Source organism: Eschrichtius robustus, chromosome 13 (assembly GCF_028021215.1).
Source record: "Eschrichtius robustus isolate mEscRob2 chromosome 13, mEscRob2.pri, whole genome shotgun sequence".
NCBI lineage: Eukaryota > Metazoa > Chordata > Mammalia > Artiodactyla > Eschrichtiidae > Eschrichtius > Eschrichtius robustus.
The window spans coordinates 81,642,320-81,669,788 of NC_090836.1; the positions used below are offsets into that span (position 1 = coordinate 81,642,320).

At 48.1% G+C, this 27,469-nt stretch overlaps 1 protein-coding gene across 1 annotated transcript in view; it reads left to right on the forward strand.

Moving 5' to 3' along the window:
• The window catches only part of ELK3 (ETS transcription factor ELK3), a 68,363-nt gene that overhangs the window by 34,070 nt on the left and 6,824 nt on the right, over positions 1-27,469 (forward strand). Inside the window, exons 3-4 of the mRNA XM_068560587.1 lie at positions 15,438-16,220; positions 25,571-25,693. Of these exons, the coding sequence (XP_068416688.1) occupies positions 15,438-16,220; positions 25,571-25,693 (906 nt within the window). The remainder of the gene's footprint in view (positions 1-15,437; positions 16,221-25,570; positions 25,694-27,469) is intronic.

The window sequence follows — 27,469 nt, forward strand, 5'->3', positions numbered from 1 at the left end:
ATGAAAGCTGTCGCTAAATAGGCGTTAAACAACAAAAACTTACTGCCTCTGGGTTATTGTACTGTATTAATTATCTAGGGCTGCTGTAACAAATTACCACAAAGTGGAGGCTTAAAACAACAGAAGTTTATTCTCTCACAGTTCTTGAGGCTAGAAGTTGAAATCAAGGTGTCCGCAGGGCCACATTCCTTCTGAGACTCTGGGTAGAATCCTTCCTTGCCTCTTCCCAGCTGCCGGTGGTCATCATCCATCCTTGGTGTTCGTTGGCTTGTAGCTCCGATCTCTGCCTCTGCCATCCCATGGTGGTCCCTGTGTGTCTTTGTGTCCAAATTTCCCTCTTGAAAGGACGCTAGGTCTATTGAATTGCAGTCCAAGCTCATGACCTCATCTTAACTCACTTACATCTGCAAGGTCACATTCACAGGTACTGGGACTAGGGTGTCACCCTACCTTTTTGGGGAACACACTTCAACCCATAAAATGTATATATATTTCTGACACTCCTGGGCTTACATTTAGATTCTCAAAATTACACACCAAGGGAGAGCTTTGGATTCAACGAATCCTAAAGGAAAACTGCTCCCCGTGACATGGATAGCAGCTAGATTCAACTGCAGGTGTGAAATTAGACTCTATGACAGGCACGTCCCAGTGTACCCACTGTGGGCCAGGTGCCGCGCTGGGTCCCCTGGGGTGGAAGCAGAAGTCAAGAAGATGAGCCCTGCCTTAGAGGGTTTCAGAGTCTAGAAATTCAGCGGTTCCCTGCTCAGCAAATGAATTTAATACATGGCATAGACCGGGAGAAAAGCCGACTGACCCCGATGGCTCCATCCCTGGATTAGCAATGGCTAAGGTCTGGTGTTGGTCGCTGAGGCTCCTTACCCGACCTGCGTTTCTGTGGATTGCCCATTTCTCATGCTTGAGGGAAGGCTGGGGAGGTAGGGTTTTGCAGCCAAGCACTGCCAAGGACCTGCTGCCCCTCTCAGAGCTTTGAAGAGGCGGCTGGGCAGACCCAACTTGAACTCCAAGAAAGGAGTGATGCCCAGACCAGGACGCAGCATATTTTATTCCTCAGACATGGACGGGAGGCCCCTTTTCAGCTTGGAAACATTCAGGTAATGGGAGGACGCCTGTGTCTGAGCCCATGAAGGGCAGAAACCAGAGCTGACAGAGACCTAACGGGAACATTCAGTTCGTGCCTGGGTATTTCACCGTCACCCTCTGCCAGCTTGTTTCCCTCCGTCTTGCTGTAAGCCTTCAGAGATGGATTGGTTCATGGTAGTTCTGGCGGCTCACATGGGGTAGGGCTTTTTTCGTCTTCTTAGTTTTAAACTGAGTCTTCCAGAAGGTACTCTTACAGCCTGATGTAATAATAAGGATCTCTTACAGAGATTTTATTTATTAAAAAGTTGAACAACTCTTAATAACCTCAGGCAGACTTGGTTTTTAAATCTCTTGTCCTGGGGTGGGGAAGAGAGGGCTCTGCACCCAGCACACAGCCATCACTGGCCCTGACGCCTGCCCACACGCATTGGCCCAAGTGTGACGAGCACGGGGGACGGCTGGCATTCACAGCGTTTATTCTCTTCTTGAACAACTTCTGGGTGGTTTTTAATTATGCAGGCATACCTTGTTTTATTGCGCTTTGCAGATAACTGCATTTTTTACAAATTGAAAGTTTGTGGCAACCGTGTGTGGAGCAAGTTGTAATTCTCACAGTATTTCAGACTTTTTCATTAGTATTATGTTTGTTATAGTGATCTGTGATCAGTGATCTTCGATGTTACTATTTCAAAAAGATTGACTTGCTGAAGGCTCAGATGGCGGTTAGCATTTTTTAATCAATAAAGTATTTTTTAATTAAGGTATGTACTCTTTTTTTAGATATAATGCTCTTGCACACTTAATAGACTACAGTACAGTGTAAACATAACGTTTATATGTACTGTGGAACCAAAAACTTTGTGTCTCACTTTACTGCAATAGTTGCTTTATTGGATAGTCACTTTATTGCAGTGATCTGGAACCGAACCTGCAGTTATCTCCGAGATGCTCCTGTACATCCGTCTCCAGGTGACATGGCCTCTTTCTCTCACCTCTGCCTATTCTTCTGTGGTTCAGTCATTCCATTGAAAACATACCACCTCCCCGTGAGTGGCTTAGCAGCTGGCTGGGGAGACAAACGTGCAAACCAATTATAATAGTGACATCTTGTAAAGCGCTGGCTTGGCCATGATTCCAGTGTCTATCTTCCAGGAGAGATGGGGAGAGAAGTAAAGGCAGAGACAAAGTTACCAGAGGTCAAGACATCTGACCCGGGTCTTCAGGAATAAGAACGCATTTACCAGGCTGACAAAAGTTGGGAACGGATTTACTGAGAAAGGGAACAGCATGTGCAAAGGCCAGGAGGTGTGAAAGAGTTTGAGTGTTTATTTAGGGAACGAGGGAGGGATGAGGTTGGAAGAGTGAGCGGGGGATGGAGGATGGAGAGTATTGTGCTAAAGAGTTGGAACTTGATGTCAAGGGCAATGGAGAAGCCACTACAGGGCTGTCAGCAAGAGTGCCGTGGTCAGGTTTGCATTTTAGAAATACAGATCTTTGTCTCCTCTTACTCTTAGTGACATTGATGGTGCCACAGTCCAACCCCACAGCCCTGATCTTTTTGGCTGGTTAGCACAAATCGATTGCTGTCTGCGGGCTGACCTAGTGCTGTCACAGCTTCAGCATCAGGCCTGCACGCCCCGCTCTAGAACTGCCCGAGAGGGAGGGGGAGAGAAGGGAAATGGTGGCGTCTGCCTCTTGCAAACACCGGCCAACTGACTTCTGCTCAAGGGAGCCCAAGCCATGACTCTCTGTGTTGCTGCCGAAGGAGACCTGGAAGCTTACACAATCCTTCATCCTTTTCTGTCCAACAGAGCTTTTGTCCTTGTTGTTGTTGGCGGTGAATATTCATCCCAGGGGGAGGCTGAAAGCTTTGCCAGCTCCCTTCTCATCAGGAGATTGAAATGGTGATATGATGAAAAATCCTCCCGTCTCCACAGCAACCTCCCGGCTTATCCTCACGATGTGCCGAGCAGTCTTTACTTAATTGGAAGGGTTTTAGGGGAGAACAGTCAAGACAGAGTCATTGGCAACATATTCCTGGAAGCGGAACGCATCACCTTCTTAACTTAATTGGATAATTCATTTTAAATTGGGTGTGCAATCACGACAGGAAAATGTTCGTGTTAATAATACATATCTGAGCTCAACTGCCTGCACCAAGAAGCCTGGCCCTGGCAGAATTCTTTAATTCCCCCAAATAAATTTTGTGAAGATAATATGATGTATTGTCTGTCAGAGTGGAGAGAGAACAAAAGTCCAGCGAGCATTTATATCCTGGAACTTTCTAGAACACCTTGGTTGGTTGCAGAATGGCACAGGAGACCCATCTATCCTGGACTCCATTCGGGGGTCTTTTGTATGTCAAAGACGCCCTCTGTGCTCAGCCCTGGGTCTGAGTGTTGAGGGCCTGGCGTGTTTTGTTGGGTGTCTTTTTTTCTTCTGTGTCCTATCAGCCGCTTGGACGGTTTGGAGTACAACAGATGGCAACTGGGCTTTGCCTGGGGGCCGAGGGGTTAACCAGGGCCTCTCTGCAAGCTTTCGGTCCTGGATGCAGCCTGGAGACCTGTGGGGTAGCTGCTGGCCTCGTGGAGGGCTTCCAGCCCGGCCGCATTGCCCCGGGAGAGAGCAGCTGGCATGAGGGAGCCAGGCTGCAGGGGGGACCCTGCGTGTTGATTGGGGGTGTCGCCTGTCTTGCACAAGCTTCCAAGCCAGCTTCCTTGTGGCACTCAGTGTTCCCCCAAATAGGGCCGTTGCTAAGAAACACCCAGAGTCTTGGGAATAACTTCAGTGCTGTGTTGAGCAGGCTGCTGTGCTTGGCAGCCCGGCCGAATCCCCTTACGTCAGGCCGTTACCCAAGCCCACACCAGTTTGCCAGCATGAGCCGTCCCGCTTCTGGGCTTCTAGCTGCAGGAAAATTTAGTGGCTGTGTAGACAAACTGACAAAATCCCAGACGCTCACAGCATACTGCCCGCCACCCACCATCCACCCACCAGGCCCAGCTGCTCCTCTGAGCGGCCTCCTCCCCATCTCCTGCCTGGGCTCCAGCAACAGTTTATCTCAGTTCCTACCCCAAATTTGTGACAGAAGGAGGGGAAGCTCACGTGTATGGAACATCTGTCTTGAGCCAGGCCCTGGGGTAGATATTTTTACAGTTAGAGACTCGTTCCCTAACACTTGAAATGCCTGTCGTCTCTGTTGGCAGTGGGCCCATTTTAGAGGTGGGGATACTGAGTCTCAGAGAGGTTAACTAACAGGTTCAAGATGAAGCGGCTGGTGAGCAGCAGAGCTTTCTGCCTCAGAGTCTTGACCCCAAGGCCCACGGTCAGGACTACGAAGCTGGAGGGTCACACAGTTGCAGAGCCAGGAACTCAAGCTTGAATCCCATATTCCTAATATTGCTGATTACTGCCCCAGGGCAGGCAGGCAGAGGGGCCCGGCTTCCAATGTTTGTTGTTGGAAATGATAATGGGAAAAACTGCTGAAAACGTGAGGTGGTAGTTCTGGATGCCCCAGAACACCCTGCACTTCCTTTGCATCCAGATGACACTTCCTAAAGAAAGCCAGATTGGAGCATGGCACCCCTCCGCCTGTGCACCTGCCCGACTCCCTGCAGCCTCCAGGAAAGGCTCCAAAGTCCCTTCACCATCTGGCCCCATCCCGACTGCTTCCCCTGCAACTGCCCCACCGGCAGGGGAAGTAGGGGAGCAGTTTTACATTTTATTTTATTAACACTCCAGGGGCCTTTAATAAAAATACCCTTGAGTGTTGAAAGGGAGCCGGGGAGAGACAAGACTCCCCATCCAGCGAGAAGCAGCCGCGGGCCCAGAGGGGGTGGGAAAATGCCCTTAACATCGTGCAGTCTGGGCTTCTCGGGTGGGGTGGGTGCCCCCGGGGCAGCAGGGAGAGGAGCCCTTCACTCCAGGCCAGGAGAGAATTTGGAAGGACGGTTGGTCCTGCAGCTTTACAGTGCCAGAGAATAGAGATCTCAACCCAAACCACAAGGAAACCTCCCCCGGGAGTCGGCCAATTCCGAGACAGAGTTGGAGCCCTTTATTGGCAGCATGTTATTCTTAGAAGTTGGAAGTGGGGCTGGGTGTGATCGCGCGTGTGTGCGAATGTGCGCACTCCAAGCTTCAGCTTTAGACCCAGGACGGCCCAGGCTGCGCTGGACCCACTGCCCTCAGCAATGTGACGGCGTGAAGGCAGGCCGAGCTCTCAGAAAGGAAAGGCCAGGCCTCCCTGCCTCGATGGACAGAGACGTTAAGAAAGAGGGGGGAGTTTCCTAGGGCTGCTGTAACAAGTTAGCACACACGTTGGTGGCTCAAAACAATAGACATTTATTCTCTAAAAGATCTGAAGCCCAGAAGTCTGAAATCGAGGTTTCAGCAGGGCCGTGCTCCCTCTGAAGGCTCTAGGGGAACATCCTTCGTTGCCTTTTCCAGCTTCTGGTGGCTCCCGGAAATCCTTGATTCCTTGACCTATAGCTGCACCTGCCAATCTCTGCCCCAGTCTTCCCATGGCCTTCGTCCTGTGTGTCTCTCTGGATTTTTCCTTTTCTTGTAGGGACATCAGTCATTTAATTTAGTGCCCACCCCGACTCCAGGATGATTCCATCCTGACATCCTTAGCTGATTACATGTGCAAAGACCCTATTTCCAGATAAGGTCTCATTTGAGGGTGGGTGTGGATTTTGGGTGGAGGGAGCGCCATTCAACTCAGGACCGAGGAGAAGGACTGCCCCGGGGGAGGGAGCTCAGGCTCATGCGTGGGTCACAGGATCCCTTTCATAGCTGCTCTAGGGCCGCCGTTGGGAGGCGAGCCTGCCCACAGCAGATTCCTAGCAGAGCCCAGTACAGCCAGCCAACCTCTGCGTCCCCTCGGGTTCAGGTGGCAGGGATGAGAAGAGGCAGGGTCTGCCACTGCCATGCAAGCAGCCATCAGACACTTAGAGGATGAGGACAGAGGCCAGATTCCCTTCCCTTGCTGTTCCTCAGAGCCCAGCAAGGAGCTTTCCATACACACGCATCTTCAGTGTTTGTTGAAAGAATGTTTGCGTGTTATGGAGGAGGAACTTTGAGCATGACTCGTACAGTGAGTCCTTGTTCTGACTTTGGAGAGAAGACAGTTAGGTTCTGTGTCAGGAAAGAATGAGTCAGATCATGGTCTGGATGGGAACCCAAAACAAGGAGCTGAAGACAGGGTGTTGGCTGCGAAGCCGGGGGCCTGGAGGCTCAGCTTTGCTACTTACTAGGCTGTGAACCCAGCTTGGAGCCCCGGATCCCTTATCTGTGAAATGGGTTTCAAAGTGTTGTGAGGCTTACATGAGATACTGCATAAGCCTTCTGTAACTGTAAAACGAAGTACCCATATAAGGAATTTTGATTCCTTGAAGGCAGAATAAAATGAGAAGACAGTGTGATACAATGAGGATGCTATTCAATTAGATCATTGCTTGCTGGGTGAAATGCCACTGGGTGAGAGCTCATGTTTTGCGGACTTCTCTGAGTGAGGCACTGACATACACTGGCCTTTTAGAAAAAACTGCCCTATGAGATATTTTTATTTCCCTTTTAGGAATAAACTGAATATCTAATTTTGGGAAAGCAACTATCTAATACATCTCCTGTCCCTTAACTTCGTCTGTATGTTTTTCAAAGATACCACCATCCTTTATCATGTTTTGAAGATTGTTTAAAATTCATTTTCCTAAATTCATGTAAAAATGTTGCTTTGAGAATATCAACATTTTATATTAAATGTGTTTCCAACTCATTGAATTGAGGTGAGCAAACCGAAGCCTGCAGAAGTTCAATACCTTTTCAAGGTCATAGTAAGTAACGAAGCTGGGATTCAAACCTGGGTCCGTTCATCCCAGTGCTGGTCGCGCTTCGCCTCTGGCCCATCAAGGCCCTGGGCCTGTCTCTTTGTGTGAGCAGCTCTGCTCAGGCCTGTGGATACTGGGAGGAGTTGCCCATCGCTCTCCATGCTCCCTCCGAGCCCTTCTGCTGCTCGGCAGGGGCCGTAACCAGGCCCTGTATGTGGACATCAGCTTCCTGTTATTTTCCTGTCACCCTTGGGTGTCACCCACTTAGAGGTGGGCTTCTGATGTCCATCCTGCTGTGGTGGGACTGCTGGGTCCCCAGTGCCTCAAGTAGGGTGTCCCATCAAAGCAGGCACCTCCTCTGCCCTGAAGGTGGGCAGAGGCAGCTCTAGTGGGGTTAAAGAACAGCCTCAGGAAGGCCGGGCTTCCTCAGGAGGAGCTAGAAGCGCCCTAGCTTCCTGAGCGTGGAGCTGGTTTTCCCAGGCTCGCCGCCGTTACCCCGAGATTCCTCTGGAATGCAGAGCCCGTGGTCCTGGCAGCCTGGCTTAAGCAGCAGCCTCTGAGCCAACTCAGCTGCTTTCTGGGAGAGGGTGTGGTGGTGGAACAGAGAAGGCTTTGGTCTTGGCTCTGGATAGAATTGGGTTCAAACTTGAGCTCCTCCAGCTACAAGCTACGTGATCTTGAGTGCCTAAGCTTTTCAGAGCCTGCTTCCTTCTCTTAATTTGACGAGCAAAACATATGAAACATAATTTTTTTAATGTGAAAATGCAGATAAGCAAAAACAAATTTGCAAATCAACGGTAATCCTACCTCTGTAAAATTTTATTATACACCTTTCAAGATTAATTTTTCTCCTTTCATTTGATACATGTAAAATGATTTCATTAAAATAATGGAAGCATCCCAGGCATGCTGCTTTTTCCCCTAATTTTAATTTAAAGACATGGGGAAATGTTAACGATGTATTGTCCTCTAAAAGACCTCTGTGGAATTCTGTCGTAAGTCTCACCCAGTATTGAACCCACCCCTGTGGGGTGGGAAATTGGGTATAACCTCACTTCCAACCAAGAGCCTCGACTTTTTCATCTTAAAAATGGAATCACAGTGCCCATCTCGCGAGGCAGCTCTGCATGTACACCACGTGACAGGCCCTCGCAAATGCTTGCTTCTTTTGCCCTTTCTGGCCACGGGTTCCTTTCATGTAGGCTATCTACCCCGGCCAGACGAAAGTCCCCCAAGTAAATCCTTCCCACTTCCCCGCCCCAGGATCTCGGTGACAGGCGCTCAGGGCCAGCTGCCTGTGTCACCCTCCCCGAGGGCCGCAGCCACAGCAGACGCCGTGGATCTGGGCTGCTGCCTCCAGCCTGGGCAGTGCGTTTCCTGCTCTGAGAGGCATCAGAGAACAGCAAGATTGGCTGGGGTGTCCGGTTAGTGTTTGCGCCAGTTGTCAGGCTGGACGTGCGGCATCTCCGCCGAAGCTGCTGGGGCATTCCGAGCAGGACGCTTGGACTCCCCAGTTGCTCGCGTCTGCTGCTCTCTGCGGGAGGGCCTCTCTTCCCCCCAGTCCTGAATCAACTGGCGTGTGTGAGGTTTTCTACATAGTGGATGTCAAGTGCTGGCCACACGAGGCATGACGAACTGAAGCCTCGTGTCTGCTTCTTGTCTTAACCCAACGAAATAGAACATCGTGTTTCCCCTCCTTGGTTGAGATATGTAAACCAGGTGTGTTTCTGTCTCCCGGACGACCCAGCTGGTCACCCAGACCCGTGGGAATAAGTACAGCCTTCTAAGAGGTTTAATTTTGACTCTTCAGTTGTCATCAGAGCTGATGGAGGGTGGTTTTTACATTTTGTTTTGGCTTTGCTTCAATGGGAGTGTAAAAATAATAATGCTAAGAGCTGATATATACTGTGGGCTTATCACGTGTGGCTGTCTCAGGCATTCTGCTAAGCATTATGTGGATTACACAGTCAATCCCGCAAGGTGGGTGGGAGGTCGGTCCCCTCATTTTATAGAGGAGACAACTGATAAGAGACAGGGGTGGCATTTGACCTCAGGCCGTGACTCTGGAACCGCTCCTTGTCATCCCGGTGGCAGCCCTGGTGGCCAGGTCAAGTGGGAATTTATGGAACGATCCACCACTCTGTCCTCTGTACCCAGCCCTGCTGCCAGTGTTGGGTTCAGAAAAGGATGGGCTGTCTGTCGTGAGCCGTAGACATCTCTCAGTTTTGAGAACAAGATAGGAAAGTTGTGAAATTGGGGGGTGGGGGGTGGGGCAGGGGTCCTGCAGTTTCTGGGAGCCCTGAAATGGTGGAGGATGAAGGGAGCCGCAGCCCTACTGATGGGGACCCCACAGCTGGTCCGGCTCCTCCTGGAGTCAGGAGCAGCCCCCGAGGGAAGGGCAGCACTGGGGAGGAATGAGAGCTGGGGAAAGAAGTCCGAGCACAGGAAAGCCCCAAGCATGACCCTACATCAAAATTGGGGTGCCGGGCCAGAGCCGACAGAGGCAACACTTATTTGCCGGGATAAGTGGAATTACAGTTTATTAAGCTCTCACAGAAGGTGTGAGGTTGTGGAGGTTTGCATTAGCCCCCCAGTGTCTGTCTGGGAGTTTTCCACTTAAAAATGCCAGCAAAAAAGCATATGCGAAAGTATACGTATCGGATGCATCACATGGAGCTTTAACCAGCCTGGGGATTAGCCGTGGAAAATCGTCTGTCATGGGGTGAAGCCTGTGGCTTCCTGCCTCAGTCGGTTCTCTCCACAATGAGAGTCATTCATTCAATAAACATGTAGCGAACTTAATAGTATCCTTCATAACATCAAAATTAAGATGGTAAATTCAATTCCACAAGCATCTCTTCATTACCCTGCACTGTATGTAATTTTTTTAAAACCATAATACTTAATAGACATATGTCTGAGTTCTCCACTGTATGGGATTATTTGCACAAGCTCCTTCTTCTTTAGTGGGAGGAGAAGGCAGAGTTGGGTGTAATGTATACATATTTGAACACACCCATGGACACACCTATTTTTGTAGGTAAGCCTGGAACATTGAGGGAAGTGGAAACAGGACCCACTCTCTCGGCACTGTCTGTCTTGTTAGGGCGAAATAAGCTAGGGAGACTCCCATGGGACCAGAGGTAGCTGGTGCGTCAGGAAGGGTTGCTTTGCACAAGGCGGCCACAGTCCTGCCCCAGATGGACTGCTTGCCCTGTAGGCTCCAGCAGTCTTAAAACACCCACTGGGCAGTAGTAATGGAGGGAGTGGTTTGGGGACCCGAGCTTCCACTTCTGCTGGAACTGCCGCGTGGGGTGCGTTGGGTGGGTGTTGCTTTCCCCCTCGCTGAAGTTGGTCCCGTCCTTGCCGCCTGAATGCCGGGTCAGAAGTCCACCCTGGTTGTGAATACACATTTGATGGGAAATTACGAACAGAGGCTGGTCCTCTACATGTGGAGGGAAGATGTGTGCAACTGTTGCCCTGAAACCGTGCTTGAGAGTCACTCGGCCCAACTGGACACAGACAGCGTTTGTCAGGTTACCAGGCAACCGTAAACACCAAATGCGTGTGAGTCTGGGAGGAAGGGGTGGAAAAACCAGGCTTCATCTAGATATCCTTGTCACTTTTCATAATAAGAGCCCATCCCCAAGTGCTCTCGTGTCCTGGGCTGTGTCAGCCCGAGTCTTGGGTCACCCGTTGTGGCCAAGTGCTTGGAGTCAGACTGCCCAAGTACACACTCGTGATTGGGGGTGATTTATACTCTCTGAGCCTCAGTTTGCCCATCTCTAAAATGGGGGTAATAACAGTTCCAATCTTTCAGAGGATTAAATGACTTGAAGGTGGTCAAGTTCTTAGTACACAGCCTGATAGATAATAGTCAGCAAATACTACCTGATGTTATTCCCCTGTACTGTGTGTTTTCTCAGCAAGCCCCTCATAGGCCAAACTCTTGCAAGGAAACCTCCCTTTGGAGGCTACAGAGAGCTCTGCAAACACACATGCCCCCAGTACGCTCCTGGGGTCTGCCCTGGAAGTCGGGTACGAAGGGGCTGTCAGTTCAGCTGCCAGGCACACACTTCCTCTGAGCCCACCTACCCACCTAGGTCTCTGGCCTTGGGCATCCTGGTGGGGGGCTTTCCTCACTGGCTCCCCTCATGTGAGCAGATATCCCCGGTGTAGAGTTGGGCTCCCAAACAGCTGGCCTGCACACTCTGACCTCCTTCCTGCACCCCACCTTCCCCTCTCCTCCCAGCCCTTCCCAGCCTTCCATCTTTGCAGAGGTTTCAAATTGTCCAGGTAGCCACATCTAATCCATCTTTCCTGTTGGTTTCTAGAGAAGCAAGACCCGCCCTGGTTCTTTCCAAAAGCTGTTTGTTTCTCCTTTCGGTCATCAGCTCCTTCAGTTGTCTCCATCCCTGTCACCGTGTAGCCTTTCCCTAAAAAAACTCTCTTGGTGTCCAAGCAGCTCTCCTCATGAAGGCAGCAGCTACTGAAGGGCCCTTACTGCTTCAGCTGAGTTCAGGGCCCTGTGCAGTGTCTTCTGTTCTCTGTTCAGAGTGGGGGTTAGCATGTTATGGCAGTTGCCATCCAGCCATCAAAAGTTCCCACCATCTTCCCTTTAAGCATGCCAAAATTCTTAAAATTCCTTATGTTCTGGATGGACCTTGAGGGCATTATGCTAAGTGAAATAAGTCAGTCAGAGAAAAACAAATACTGTATGATCTCACTCATGTGGAATCCACAAAAGCTGAACTCATAGAAACTCACAGAGTAGATTGATGGTTACCAGGGGCTGAGGTGGGGAACCAGGGAGATGTTGGTCATAGGGTACCAATTTCTAGCAGTGAGATGAGTAAATTTGGGGGATCTAATGTACAGCGTGGTGGCTAGAGTTAATAATACTGTAATATATACATGAAAGTTGCAGAGAGAGTAGACCTTAAATCTTCTCACAACAACAACAAAATCGTAATTACGTGGGTGAAGGATGTGGTAACTAACCTTATCGTGGTAAATATTTTGTAATCTATACGTGCATCAAATCATCACACTGTACACCTTAAACTTACAAAATGTTATATGTCAGTTATATCTCAGTAAAGCTGGGGGAAAAAGGATTCCTCACATTCTCTGTCTAAATAACAGCTTTACTGAAGCATAATTCACATACCAGCTAATTCACCCATTTAAGACATACAAGTCAATGGCTTTGAGTGTCTTTATAGAGTTGTACATCCATCATCGCAATCAATTTTAGAGCATTTTCACTACCACCCCCCCCAAATGTCTTACCTTTCAGCTGTCACCCCTCAATTCCCCCATCCCACCTAGTCATCCCCTAGGAGATGACTCATCTACTTTCTGTCTCTCTATAGATTTGTCTCTTCTGGATATTTTATATAAATAGAGTCCATCATACAATATGTGGCCTTTTGTGTCTGGCTTCTTTCACTTAGCCGAACACATTCAAGGTGTGTCCCTGTTGTAGCTGTGCCAGTGCTTCGTTCCCTTCTATGGCTGGATGATATTCTATTGTACGACCGTCCCCTATTTTGTTTATGTCTCAGTTGATAGTCGTGTGGGTTGTTCCTTATGTTCTTTTCTTTTTAAAGTTTAATTTATATTTATTTATTTATTTATTTATTTATTTATTTATTTATTTATTTATTTATTTACGGCTGTGTTGGGTCTTCGTTTCTGTGCGAGGGCTTTCTCTAGTTGTGGCAAGTGGGGACCACTCTTCATCGCGGTGCGCGGGCCTCTCATTATCGCGGTCTCTCTTGTTGCGGAGCACAGGCTCCAGACGCGCAGGCTCAGTAATTGTGGCTCACGGGCCCAGTTGCTCCGCGGCATATGGGATCTTCCCAGACCAGGGCTCGAACCCGTGTCCCCTGCACCGGCAGGCAGACTCCCAACCACTGCGCCACCAGGGAAGCCCCCTTATGTTCTTTTTAACACATTGAGGCCCAGCTCTCTATTTGAGATTGCCTTTCAATTTCCAACCACTTTTAGCATTTTTATCACAGCCCCAAATGACTTCTTGGTTTGCTTGTGAATGTAATCCCTGCTCAGACATTATGTTCTGAATACCCATAATAAAATTAAAGATTGGTTCTGTTAAAAAAAAAAAAAAAATTTCCAAGACCTGGCAGAAGAAAGGATTCAGCCCATACAGTTTCTCTTTTCTTCTGTGTAATTATTTAGGCTTTAATGATTCACTCAGTTTAGATGAGTATTCACACTGGCTGAGAATAAAATGAAGTTTTCCTCCAGGGAGAAGAATATTATGAGTGGGAAACAAAAATACCTTAGAATTTTAGCAGAGGAACACACCAGGCAAGCATGCTTTCTTTTTATGGGTCAGGTGGCACCAATAACACCCTTATTTAACCCTTTCCTTTTGGGAGCTGATTTCTCCCAGGCGCGTTGTCTACCCAGGCTAGGTGTGTCACGTGCAGAGATGATGCCAATTAGGCCCAGGTGGAATTCTTAAGTTTACTAGATCTCTCTGAAGTTTCTCTAAGTGGTTTTCAGTTTTGCTAGTGTCGAGTGTGAAAATGAGGTCAGATGGAGTAAATGGGATTTGGTGGGTTAAATTGCAGGCCAAGGTGCCATGCACTGGAACTGTTCAGCTTTCAATCTCACGTACTCAGGTTTGAACCTCCTGTGTGCTGGTGCTGAGCATAGTTTCGCCAGGATTTGCGTTATTGGGTTTTCTGGTGCTGCCTGGGGACCTTGTGTGTCCCTCCCTTAGATGCCTGCCCTGAAGAATTCTTCCTTGAAAATCTCAGTGGCTTGGTAATTATGCCCATCCCTCCTGACTGCTAGATAAATTCACTTCTGGGATTTGAGGGTGCATTTAAGGAGGACAAAGGCAAGTTAGCAGGCTGTAATGTAACAAGAGGGAAGGCAAAAGCATAATATATTTATACACCAAACTGATCACAAGATGAACATCAAAATTTAACTAAATTTCCTCTCATATATTTGAAAGTTGCTAAGAGGGTAGATCTTGAAATTTCTCATCACAAGGGAAAAAAAAATTTGTGTGTGTGTTGATGGATGTGAACCAGACTTATTGTGGTGGTCATTTTGCAGTATACACATGTCAATCATTATGCTGTACACCTGAAACTAATGTTATATGTCAATTGTATCTCAGTTTTTAAAAATTTGAGATGAACTAATTTTAAAATGTCATCTCTACTAAGGGGGCTCTTTGATTCTCTCCCTCCAACTTTGTGTGGAAATGGGAAAAACCTTAGGCTTTAGAATTAGTAGATCTTGTGGCTCTTGGGCACATCACTTCCCATCTCTGAGCTTATGTCATAAGGATGATACCCTCCAGCCTACAATTGGGTTCATGTGAGATCAAATGGGATCACTTGTGCATAACACCCAGGACAGAGTAGATGCTCAACAGGAGCTATTTTTCAAGCTCTTCTCCCCCAAATGATTTTTTTTTTTTTTTTTTTTTACCCTCATTCATACCCAGGTTTTAAGTGGAACAGTTTGTAAGTTAGTCCTCTTCCCACAGGATGGTGCCGCTACCTCTCTGTGCTTGAGGGAGACCATCTTTGTCTGCCTTGAGTACCTCGGACCCGGCAAGCATTTGATAGACTTTGCTAATGTTCGGATTTAATAAATCTCAAGAACAGTACAGCCTTTAAAATGAAGTCCGTTTTCCCAAAGGGGGGGTGGAAACTTTTGCAATGATTATTGGTTTTCATTTACATCCTAATGTTTGAGGATGGGAGCCATAAACTGAAGAGCCAGAAGTAGATACCAGCAACTTAAAATACTGTATGAATGTCGTGAACATCCAAGTAGACACTTTGTTTTTTCCTCCAGCGGCTTTCTTGGCAGAAAATTAAAAAGGAAAAAAATGGCTACATGATTTAAGAAAACACTGTGGTGTTTTGGTGATAATAACTTACATTTCTATAATGCTTTCCAGCTTACAGAATGCTTTCCCATTATTATTTCATTGAATTCTCACAAGTCCCAGAGGTAGGTAAGACAATACTATATTATGGTAAAGGAAAGGCTGCCTCTGCCACTTACCTACCATGTGGCTCTGTGGGTTATTTAAATGCCCTAAGCTTATTTTCCTAAGGTTTAAAACGGGAGTTGAATCATCCCTTTCTTTTAGGATCGCCGTACAGATTATATGAGCTAATGCATAAACAATACCAGCGACATAGTAAGTGCTTAATAATTGGCAACTGTTATTATATTCTTAGGTATAATAATCCTCACTTCACAGATGAGGAAACTAAAAATGACCATCAGCTTGCCGAAGATCACACCATTTGTAATTAGCAGAACTGGAATGCAAATCAAATTCTTCTGCCCTCAGCTTTAGTCCTCTTTCCGTTACACCTTAGCTGAGATGTGCCGTCAGGACTGTTTCGGTGCTTCTGCCAGCAAGGTTCCCCCACAAGAATGAGCCTCTTACCAGTTTCTCTGATGCACTCATCTTTTCCACGTCTGCTTTTGTGTTCACAGAACATCATCAAGAAGGTGATCGGGCAGAAGTTTGTGTATAAATTCGTCTCTTTCCCGGAGATACTGAAAATGGACCCTCACGCGGTGGAGATCAGCCGGGAGAGCCTTTTGCTGCAGGACAGCGAGTGCAAGGCACCCCCCGAGAGCCGCGAGGCCCACAGACACGGCCTGTCCGCCCTCAAGAGCGCCAGCCGCAACGAGTACATCCACTCGGGCCTGTACTCGTCCTTCACCATCAACTCCCTGCAGAACCCACCCGAGTCCCTCAAGGCCATCAAGACGGAGAAGCTGGAGGAGCAGCCGGAAGACAGCCCTCCCGTGGAAGAAGTCAGGACTGTCATCAGGTTTGTGACCAACAAAACCGACAAGCACATCAGCAGGCCCGTGGTGTCCCTGCCCTCCACGTCGGAGGCCTTCCTGGCCTCGTCCGTCTCCGCCAAGATCTCCTCTTTAATGTTGCCAAATGCCGCCGCTAGCATCTCGTCCGCCTCGCCCTCCTCGTCTCGGTCCCCGTCCCTGTCCCCTAACTCGCCCCTCCCCTCCGAACACAGAAGCCTCTTCCTGGAGGCCGCCTGCCATGACTCGGATTCCCTAGAGCCCTTGAACCTATCATCGGGCTCCAAGACCAGGTCTCCATCTCTTCCCCCAAAGGCCAAAAAACCCAAAGGCTTGGAAATCTCCGCGCCCCCGCTGGTGCTCTCCGGCACCGATATCGGCTCCATCGCCCTCAACAGCCCGGCCCTTCCCTCGGGATCCCTCACCCCAGCCTTCTTCACCGCCCAGGTAAGAGCCGTCCCTGTCGTCCTGGCCGCACCCAGACTCAGTGGCTTAGCGGAAGGGAGGAAAGAGCAACCGAAGCAACTTCCTTCTGCCCTTCAAAGGATAATCCGAGGGTCCCTGTGGCAAAGTCACTGTGTCATTGTGCAGGGAAATTACTTTTCCATGCCCAGGTGGGAGCATACACAAGAGGAAAGGCTTAGGGTATTGGCCACAGTGGGATGCTTGATTGGTTTCTAGCTTTTAGGGGCCTAAAGCCATCGTAAGATGGAATACGCACACTGGCCGTCAAAGCAGATCCAAACAGTGATTTCCTAGGGAAAGCTGAGCAGGCCGGTGACGTTTCAGAAGGCGCTTGGGCTTTATGAAAATTTTATGGCAGAATCTTCTCTGGGGGGCCCTTGATAAGTAGCCATTTGTTTTCTGTTAATAAGAAAATAGATGCTAACCAGTACGGCCATTGCAATCGTCAGTGGGGAGCTGGGTTGTCCTGTAGTCTCTAAGAAGAAATGCAGGGGCCACATCAAACGGTGAGAAAGAGATGCTTCAGTAAAAAACAGTGCTAGTCTGAGAAAGCCCAGGTCCACAGCATAGGGGAGAGGAAAGCAAACTCGTAGAGCAAGAAAAGTCTTCGGTGCTATTAACTCCAACATGAAGGCGGCCTTTTCCTCTAAATACAGTATTCAGATGCTCACTCGTGTCCAGCTGGCAGCTGCAGGGCAAAGGCAGAGCAGGTACTGGTAAACCTACTTCTGCTTCCTCTGGAAAACTGGATGTGTTTCAGTGGCAGAGGTTAAGTGCATTGGCTTTGGGGTCACAGACCTGGATTCAGTCCCTGGCTGCACTGCTGGGTAGAAACATGACTGCGGGTACTTGCTCTCTGAGCCAGTTTCCACATCTGTGCAATGGATTGTTGTGAGGATTAAAGGGGATAATGGCCATGGGAAGAGAGCTGGCTACAACCGGCAGGTTTTAGTATCATGTGACTTTGTGGCACCAGGGTGGGGTCATGCTTGAGGTGGGTAGGAGCTCTCTGTCCCCTGCCTCTGTACCCATCGCTGCAGGTGTTCTTGCTGTCACCATCACTAGTGGCAGCATAACTGAGCTGCTCATGTGTGCCAGGTACTGTTTGAAACACCGTCTATGCACCGTCTCAGTTATTTTTCATCACAGGCCTGTGAAGGAGATACTATTATTGTCCCATTTTTCCAACAGAGGTAAATGAGGCACGGAGGTAAGGTAACTCATCCAAGGTCACACAGCTAGTAGGCCACAGAGGTGAACGTGAACCCAGTTAGTCCGCTCCAGAAGCCATGCTCTTTAAGTAAAATGCTCTCGGCATGTGCACTGGGAAAATGCCCACTTGTCCCTGATCATGAGATGTCCGTGGAGTTTGCAGGCAGCTGAAAGCAGCTCTTGGGCATTTTCCTCTCCATGGCTTCTCCCAGATGATTGTGGCCCAGGGATTTCGTGTCGGCTCGGCTTGTGAGCTGGTGGTGACGGCAGGCTGCTGCGGAGGGGAAGGCTAAGGGCTCCGTTACAGGCAGAATGAGCGTGTGTGCTCTTAAGTGGGGCATTTCCTAACCAAGCAAAACTGTCCAGTGACTAAGGACCGCTGAGTAAATGGCTCAGGCACAGCGCTTCCGATGTCGCTCAGAGAAGTAACTAGAGAAGCGGGCCAGGGGGGGCAATCTGAGGCTCTCCTCCCCGGCCTCCTCTGTGTTTCCAGCTGTGAGGTGTAGAGAGGCCTAGAGCCAGGCCCAGGCCAACTCTGATTTCAGCCTCTGCTTTCTCTGTGTATCACCGTCTCTGAACACGTGCCAGCCCTGTAGTCGTGTCGGAGGAAAGCGGCTTGGGCTAGCCCTGTGGTTTTGGGCCTGGACATAGTGAATTTAGGGAGGCTCCGGGCAGCGGGACTGAGGATGTGTGGCTGGGCCAAGGGGAGGGGGGCCAGTGACACGAGTTAGGGACAGAGGGTGGGTGTGGAGGAATGGATGCAAAGCTCAGGACTGGGGGACCGCATCTACTAGAACGGCCTACCAGCAGGCAGGGGGAAGCACGGGAAAGCCTGTGCCTTAGGGAGATGCGCGGGCTGGTCCTCCCACTCCCAAGCTGTGAGGGCGGGGCCTCGACCTGTGAGCGAGCGCCATGAGGTCCGAGACATGCGAGGGCGCTTCCCGAGGGGAGAGAGGCACAGGGCAGGGTCTGGACTAGGACAGGAGAGGGGCGGGGAGGCCTGGGCCAAGGGAGGGGCTTTGGGCCAGGTGTGAGGGGGTGGCGTTGGGGGCTAGGTAGTGTCTGAAGCCATTCAGAGCTAAAGGAGTCAACGGCTGCCCTTGGGAGATGGCAGAGTCTCAGGGCTTGAGATCCCCTCACCTTCTAGCGGGCTCAGCTCTGCACCTGCAGCGCCTGTGGCTGACAGGGAGGGAGAAACCAGAGAGAGCAGAGGAAGGGCAGGACTCGGGGGTGGGGTGTTCCCCCAGGTGGGTTCTCTGAGAGCAGACAGGAGAGTCAAGTGGCTTTATCTTGACTTGACCAGCCTTGAGTCTTTTAGGATTTCGGGGAGGCCTCGAGTCAGTGTAGGATTTGGATTCTCAGAGAACAGGAGCTGTTCCGGGCGCCCCAGAAACTAACCCACCAGCCCCTGGTTCTCCCTCGAGTGCACAGTCAGAAACAGCACCAGCTCCCTCAGCAGTTCTCCTGAAGTCCACTGGGCCTCACACGCAGGGGTGTGAAATCGCCCCAGGGACGGGAGCGAAAGACTCCTGTTCGCCCCCAGGTCAACTCTGGGGGGCTCCTCTCCACCCAAGGGAGCGTGGGGCGTTTCTCTCACAGGCAGCAGTGGCGCCTCACTCCTGCGGCTCACTGGCTTCTCTCCTCCCTTAGCACTTTCTGTCGCAGAAACTCCACTTTCTGTGGGGTGTGCAGTGTGTACGCAGAAACATTTGGTTACCTGTGGGGACCGCCTGTCAACTTTCTTCGTGGCTAGCTTTAAAAGAGACAAAAGTGTGCTGTAATAATTTGATACCCTGCAAATGAAGTTCCCAAGAACTTGTATTTATTCCAAGAATGATTTATATTTTATATTTTATATTATTTTATTGATTCATTATTGATTCATTTATTCCAAGAATAATTCCCAGTTAGTTTCAGCTAGAAGCATGGCAGGAAGAAGGGTAGGATTAAGCATGTCTCGGCCTGCTTAGGGTCATGTGGTTACAATGCCCTCCAAGGACCTTATTAAACCACATACCTCGTGTAGGCCCAAATTCAGATTTGAAATTTCAAGCTACAACATGATGGGCATGAAAAAGCATCGGCATTCTGCCACTCCCCCAACATCGTAACCGCCACTCCCATCAAGAATGCATTACTCTTAGGAGTCTTTGAGAAACGATTACAAATGTAGACAGACATGATGATCACCACAAGGCACCCCCAGCGTGAACTGTGAGGAACTGAAAAATGAGAATACAAAAGCCAGCTGGTGCCAAGGAGTGAGGCAGTTGGAGCTTGGCCACCCAGGTCATATTGGACTGTTGCTAGAAAAACAAGAATGTTATCTCTGATGGCATGAGCTACAGAAATTGAGATGGGGGTGGGGGGAGGTGCCAGGATGTGAAACCCTCCTGGTTTCCAGCCAGGCACCATGGAAGCCCAAATGGTGCCAGCTGGAACTTCTGATTCTCTGTATCTTCTGCATCTGGGTGTCACCTGTCCCTCTTCCTTCCATTTGCCTCTTCTGTTTAGTCTCTCCCTCCTCCTGTCTTACCAGTGTAAAGTTAGTTCAGAATCGGAGGTTGGCTCATTGCACGTCCCCCCATTTATGCCAAGACCTCTGCTCATCTCACACGTGATGTCTAAGATGTTGAACTCAGATATGTGCGGGCACCAGGGCGTGAACTCACATCAGAATCCGAGCATGCATGCCCCGGGCTGTTTTATTAGCAGCGGCTTTGGGTTAACACTAACTGAGTAGAGACAGCTTGCTGAGGACTGAAATGCTAAAACCTCCTTCCTGCATTTACTGATGGATGTGACAACCTTGAGCCCAGATCACGAGGTGGGAATGGGGAGTAAACTGGATGCGTGTGGTGCAGAGCCACTGGGTAGACTGCATCCTGGCTCAGCTCTGGAGTGGCTTCCATCTTACTGTCTCTTTTGCCATGATCACAAAAGGAAGTAAGTTTGGTTTTTTTCCCCTTCATCCCACTCCATGACACTGCCCTAGCTCAGCCTGCAGCTTTCTCCGTACTGGCCCTAGAGAAGAAGGATGTCCTTTTAGGATCTCTGTTCAGTGGAGGATGTCATTGGTAGACTTTTGGGTGACTTGACACTCCAGCTGAAGGTTCTTGCTTCTCCCAGCTCTGGATTGCCTAAGATGAACAAAGTGTGATCGTCGCCCTCCCTCTTTCCACCCTGGGCCCCGTCTTTTCTGTAGATCCTTTGTGGATCTCCCGACTTCTCCCCAGTTCTACCCTTATTCTATTTCCCCCCCTAACTCTTACCATAGCTACCCTGGACCAATAGGGAATTCTCCTCTGTGTCCTCTTTTCCTTCAGATCAGCACATTCAGTGCTATACAAACTCCTGTGTGACTCTACTTCTTTTTGGAAGTTCTTAAAACCATGTTTTTATTTGAATTCAGACAACTGTAGGAGTTTCCAGAGGTTCACTGTCACCTTTTGAGGATTTTTTTAACCACAAAATGGCACTGTCATGGATTCTGTTGGCATCCATGGGAGATTAAGATTAGAGATGTTTGTTGCTACAACCTGCCCAACCATCGGCTAGGCACCTGGAGATAGAGGTGAGCAAGACATACACAGTTCCTGTTCTCATGAGCTTACAAGCTTGCTGTCCAGTAGGTAAAGAATAAGGGCAATATATAACGTGAAATTATAGAGGGCCCTGGGAACTCATTGAGGAATTTAGACTTGTTTTGATGGGAAATTAATAGCTGCTGAAGGTATAAGTCAAGGGAAACAAAAATTCCTGTTAGAATCTATCAACAAGTAATTATTTAGCATTATTTGCAAATCACAGGAAGGACACCAAAAGTACAAGTGCTTGTTTTTATGACCTTAGGACCTAGCCATGACAAGGCATACACACGCACAAGATGGCACACGGCAAGAGCCAAATACACAGTGCAGAGAAGTACCTTAGGAACAGAAGGGGGAAAGAACATGTAGTTCAATTCAACAAACCCAGATTGAGCACCTATCATGTGTCACGGGCTTTGCTTGGAGCTGGGGGTGCAAAACGTGAATTAGATAGTCCCTGTTAGTTGGGAGGGAACTCGTAACTTACCTTAAGTTGGTTAGTATAGTATCCCGGACACAGTACAAATGGAATTCTTAGGTATAAAAGGAATACTAAGGGAGAAGGTATTAACTTTCTTGGGGATGGGGAAGGGTGTTGAAAAGGTGTTCGTGGAAGGGGAGATCACACTTGGGCAGGGTGTTAAAGGATCAGCAGCAGTTTATCTGGCACATGGGGTGAAGAGGGCATTGTAGGCAGAGGAACACCTTGAGCCAAAGCATAAAGATGTGCAATAGCCTTGTGCATTAGGGCAGAACAGTAGTTCAGTAAGAGGGGAGGATACATTCCAAAGGTAAAGGAAGTGGTGGAAGATGGAGCCTGAGTGACATAGTGAGAATTGTGTCTTAGAAACCATCCTGATGACGTGGATTAGGGAGGGGAGAGGCTGGAAGCAGTTAGGATATGACTGTAAAATTCCAGGTGAAAGACAATGAGGACCTAAGGCTGTGACAGTGGCATGAGGCGAAAGGCGATGGATCTGAGAGACATAGGGCCTGCCACCAACAGGACTTGGTGATGGGTGTGGAGGTGCTAGGGGAGAGCCAGAAGTTGAGTATGAGTTTGACGGAAGGAAAGAAACTCATGGGGAAAGGTTACAGGTCCAGTTTGGGCTGTGTTGAGTTTGAGGAGCCTGAAGGACATTCAGGAGGAAACACCCAGCTGCAACTGGAGTTAAGGAGAGAGTTTGGGGTGGTTAAGGGATGGTTAATAACTGTAGAAGCAGATGAGATCACTTGTGGAATGGCTCTAGCCCAGGGGACCATGGGCTGAGTGGTCAGGATAGTTCTGGAATGAGTGCTGAAGAACTAGTAGGTTGGAATTGTGTGGTGCTCAGGACACTTCAACCAAAGCTCGGGGGGGGGGGGATGTGGGGGGGCGGCTTTCACATGAAACTAGGCTATGGGGGAACCTAGAATTGTGGCCAGGGAGGTTGTACTCTTTTTTCCCCTGAAACTAAACACAGTGTCTTAAGGGGATTGATTCAGTGGCGGTGCTCACAACAGATTGGAAGGGAGAGACCAGAGGCAGCTGGGCTGCTTTAGGTGGCAGTTGCTGAATGCCACCTAAGTTGATAGGGGCTTGGATGCAGCAAGACTGGAAATGAGGGGGTAAATAGGAGAGTCAGTTCCAGAAAGGGTCCACAGGCCATGCCCAGAGGGTGTGGCAGGGGGTGAGGGGAAGGCATTTTGCATCTCAGTGACTGGATGCAGGGTCGTAGACTGGGCTCTGAGTACAGGGATAGTGTCTTGTTTTACCACTGTTTCTCTGGCGCCTGATACATACTATGTACTTGGTCAGTATTTGTCGAGTGGGTAGATAAACGGTGCTCCTGTTGATAGAAATGGATGCGTCATAAACACTGGATTTGGCAAGAAGGTGGTGAGTTTGTGCCGTCTGGTTGAGGGGAAATCAGGAATCTCCTTTGAGGAGGTGGAGGGCATTTTGATGGTCAGAGGGCATGATCCAGGAGGAGGGCACTCAGGAGGGGTGTGTCTGGACACTGTTCGCTCACCAGGTTTAGCTCAAATATGAGGGCTTTCTAGAAGACTCAGTATTAAGTGTAAGAAGAACTGAGTGGGGAGGATGAAATGAGGTCCTGAGAGGAGGGTCTTTCCCCTTGAAAATGAACACCCACTGCCTTTGGGCCCTAGGGCATCCCCTTCCTTGGCAGGTGCCAGGATCAGTAAGTCCCTGTCTGCCATTCAGAAGAGCTCATTTGCTAAGACATTCTTCAGTGAAGGAAGAGGAAGCATGCGTTTTGCTGGTGGCTTCTTTCTTTAGCCTCTTACCTCGGGCTCAGCTTACCCTCCATGACTCAAGGTGCTTGTGGAGAGAGGCTGTGAAAGCTCACATGATACCAGAGATAAGCCAGGCCAGGCTTTATAGGAATTTTCCCTAAAAGAGCAACCAACCAGTTTTTTTCTCTACAGCCACAGGATCTTCAGGCAGAACAGGGATGGGAGGGAGAGGGAGGAGTGAATGAAGTCATTTTACAGTATTTATTTGCATGTATTATAGAAGACATTTCAAATGTATTTAACATGAGAAACAGAAGGCTACTGTATTCTGAGTATATCCTGTATCCCTTAGAAACAAATATGCAAAACATCTCAAATTCAGACATGGGATGAATTTTAGACTATGAAAATATATTCTACACCTCATATGTTGCTCAGAAGATTAAAAAGAAATGGATATATATTTATGGCCATGGATGAGAGAAACGTAGCTAGCTATGTTTTGTAGTTTAGCAGATTCACTGTCTCTTTAGAGCTGTGAGACTTTCATTGGTAGGTAAACTAGGAGGCCCTGAACACATTGGTTAGTAAATGTTAATGTGGCATACTGTGGTTGGGACCTGGCTTCAGAGTAACATGCAAATACTAGTTCTCAGATCACCTGAGCTGTGGACTTGACCCTAACATGACTGAGAAGAACCTTAAAGCACCAGCTGACTAGGTTGGTTTGTCTGTTTCAGAACATTAAGTACTTTTCCATATACAGTTGAGGATTTCTCCCATGAAGAGGTGAAATACAGTTCGTCAAGTACACTTTTAATTAATTACTAATGATAACAGTCCTGAACACTTATTGAGCATTTGCTCCAGGCACATATTAAGAGCTTTACACAGATCATTTATTCTTCCTAACAATCCTGTAATGTAAAAAACGTAGGCATTTTTCTCCCTGTCTTGCAGATTAGGAAACTGAGGCATAGAAAGGTTACCTAGCTAGTAAGTAGTGGTTCTGAGATGGGAACCCTGGCAGAGCCCATGTGGAACTGCTAAGCTTGAACCGTTAGGCCAGATGGCCTGGCAAGTTTGTGAAATTGCCTTGAATTAGAACAAATGGGAAACTTATCCAAAACAAGTATTTATCCTAGTAACCTCATAGGTCATTCAATATGTAGGAAATGCTGTAGAACCAAAGACTCAAATAATTTGAGCCTTTTCAGCAGCTTGTTTGAGAACCTTTGGATGTTTGTCTCCTTTCCACTGAACAGAGCAGACCTTTCAACTTAGGTTTAAGCTAAATGTTCTGGATAATTAACGAAGCTGCTAAGGCCAATTCTAGGAAAAAATAACACTTTAGCATCTAGCACGATGCAATCTGAAATGCTGGCGCCCTTGCTGTCGTTCTTCTTACACAGAGCACCTTACTGGCATCACAAAACCGCTGAGGGGTTCCTTCTAGTCAGCAAAGGTACAAAACCACCCTGGCTAGGGAGTTTGGCTCCGCTGAGAATAAAAGCCATGCAGACTTACCAGCTGGGGCCGTAAGTGTTGTTTCTTCTGCACTCTGGCTGGCTTGCAGGCCAGGACTCCTGCTGCGTGTATGCAAGCAAATGCAATCCTTGGCACTCTCCCAGGAAACCCAGAGTTCTGGCTTTATACCCAATCTGACAAGAAAGGATTTTTTTTCCCCCTCCAAACCATTTGCCAGGGAGATGAAGTCTCATGAACCCCATATCCGGAGTGAAATCTGGAAAACCCAGTTCAGAGCTTTTGATAAAGCTGCTACAGGGTATTTTAGCAGCAGATCCTGAAGTATTAAAGGGCTGTTGATTGATAGGGAAAGTGAAGCTTGGGAGGCCCTTTAAAAAAATGTGTGTGTATGTGTGTAGCCAAAGGAATGGATGTCCACTGTAGAAAAATAAGAAAATATAGATAGGAAAAAATAAAGCCCTTTCATGGGATCCCACTTACTTGTACAATAAATCTTGTTTAATGCGTGAGGAGGAGCAAATTGAAGAGCACCTGGACAAAAGTTGCTAGGAACTTGAGTTTTCTACTAGAATGCTTAAGGAAGGTAATGTTTCCATACTTCCTTCCTTTATAAAATTGCTCATACAATTAGCATTGAAGGAAATTAAGCTGCACAGCCCTGCAGAAATAACAAAGTTGTCAGATTTTCCTAAAATGGTGAAGCTTGTTTCTTGGTTTGTGGCTAATGCCCCTGGCCACACTACTGACCACAGGTGGAGTCAGGTGATACCTGTATCAAAAACTGTGTATGTGCTTCTTTCCCAGACACCAAATGGATTGCTTCTGACCCCGAGTCCACTGCTATCCAGCATACACTTCTGGAGCAGCCTTAGTCCAGTTGCTCCACTGAGCCCCGCCCGGCTGCAAGGGCCAAACACGCTGTTCCAGGTGAGCATTTGGAAACGAACTTTTAAATGTGGAATTTCTAAGGGATGTGTTTCCCCAGTAAATCCTGGAAGGTAATATTTTCACTAAATGTAGGGCAGAACTCACTGTTTAAGTTTCCAAAAGGAATTCATGTTCACGTGGCTGCAAAAGGCTGTCTTCAGAGGCACATAGTTTCACTGAGGTGGAGTTCTCATGTCAGATACCCATAAATAGAACAGTTAGTTCTTGAAGTGTTCTGGGTATTTTCACTGACTATGAGAACTGGAAACTTACTAAGGAAAAAAATTTTAATTGTATCTTATACAATCTCATAAAAGACTTTAAAATACTAATCTATTAGTCAACGTAGTGACATCACACAATAAATTGAAAAATAGTGAACAGCTTCTCCAAACGGTGATAGAAAATCTACCTGCATAATTCTATGAATCAGAATCAAGCTCTTGTTCCATAAAAAAAGAAAAAAAAGCTTCCAGGGCATTTGGTTAAAAATGAATTAAGCCTCCACTATTTTACCTTGTAAAACTCCCTGTACTAGGTAAGCACATTCATTAGTCATTCCCACACTAGAATCCTGCAGTAGCATCACTTGCTGTCGTGTGGAAATCAGTATTTCCTCTTGGAGACACAAAGATTACTCACTGACCAAGATGTTACTGTTTGAATATGTGAGTGTAGTGTAGAAGGGATCCTAGGGACAGGAATGAAGCAAAACTGGATAAAGTACAAACCCCCCTCTCGACCTGATTCTAGCCTGGTCTGTCTCATTCACCCTGCATCCCCATGTCTGCCCCCGCCCCCCAACATGGCTTACCCCAAGTTAGTTGTAGTTCTTTTGCTCTCGTTGCATCTAGCGCTTGCCACTTTGTATTCATCTGGCAATCTCCCCACTAAACTGTGGGCCCTCAAGAGGCCATCTTGTTTGTTTGCTGTGGTGTGCGCCTGGCATCTAGCACATTTCTTGGTACACAGGATGATGTTCAGTAAGTATCACTGGCTGACTAAGGAAAGAATGCCTCAGAATTCATCAAGAGATGTCTAAGAAAGTTAAGTGTTAAAAAGATCAGGCCTCCAGTGCTTTTCTGAGTTGTTCATTTTGCTTGTCAAGTTTAATATCTACCTCTGTGCCATGGGCTGTACATGCTGGTATTTAGGGTCTCATTGGGAGAAGGGTGGAGCTAAAGAGGTTTTGATTACTATCTTGCTTCTCTGGTTTCCTAATAGGGTTGAGGTAGGGTGTCATGATGTGACTATATCCCTGGAGTAATCAGGTTTCTCTTCCCGGTCCTTCTTCTCATCACAAGAAATTGAGGATATGGTCATGCACAGCCAATGTGGTGATTCTTAGCCATTTTAACTCAGGCAAGGAAACAAAAACTAGAAATAGTGAGCAAAAACCAGTGAGCAAGTGCAGTATTAGGCAAGTTTTAGATTAGTAATCTTTTGGTGGGGGAACTAACAGACCTTATTTCCTGGAAGTCTCCAGATGGGAGCAGCAGAGAGTTCCCGAGTAGAGCAGAAAGGAGTTAGCTGTATGGTGCATACGTACAGTCAGCTCCATGGCGGTAGGGACTGTAATACTACTCTAATCCTAGAACCTGACACAGGGCCTCTCTAGGCTTCCCTAGATACCTGTGAATAATGAACGGACTCTTACTTCCCTCCTTACTGGGAATTCTGCCACCTGATTGGTGCAGGGCTTGGTGACCTCCGAAGGAAGCCATGGAGAACTATTGGTTGGGAGTTCTTTGAGATCTGTTGCCTTAGACACTAAAC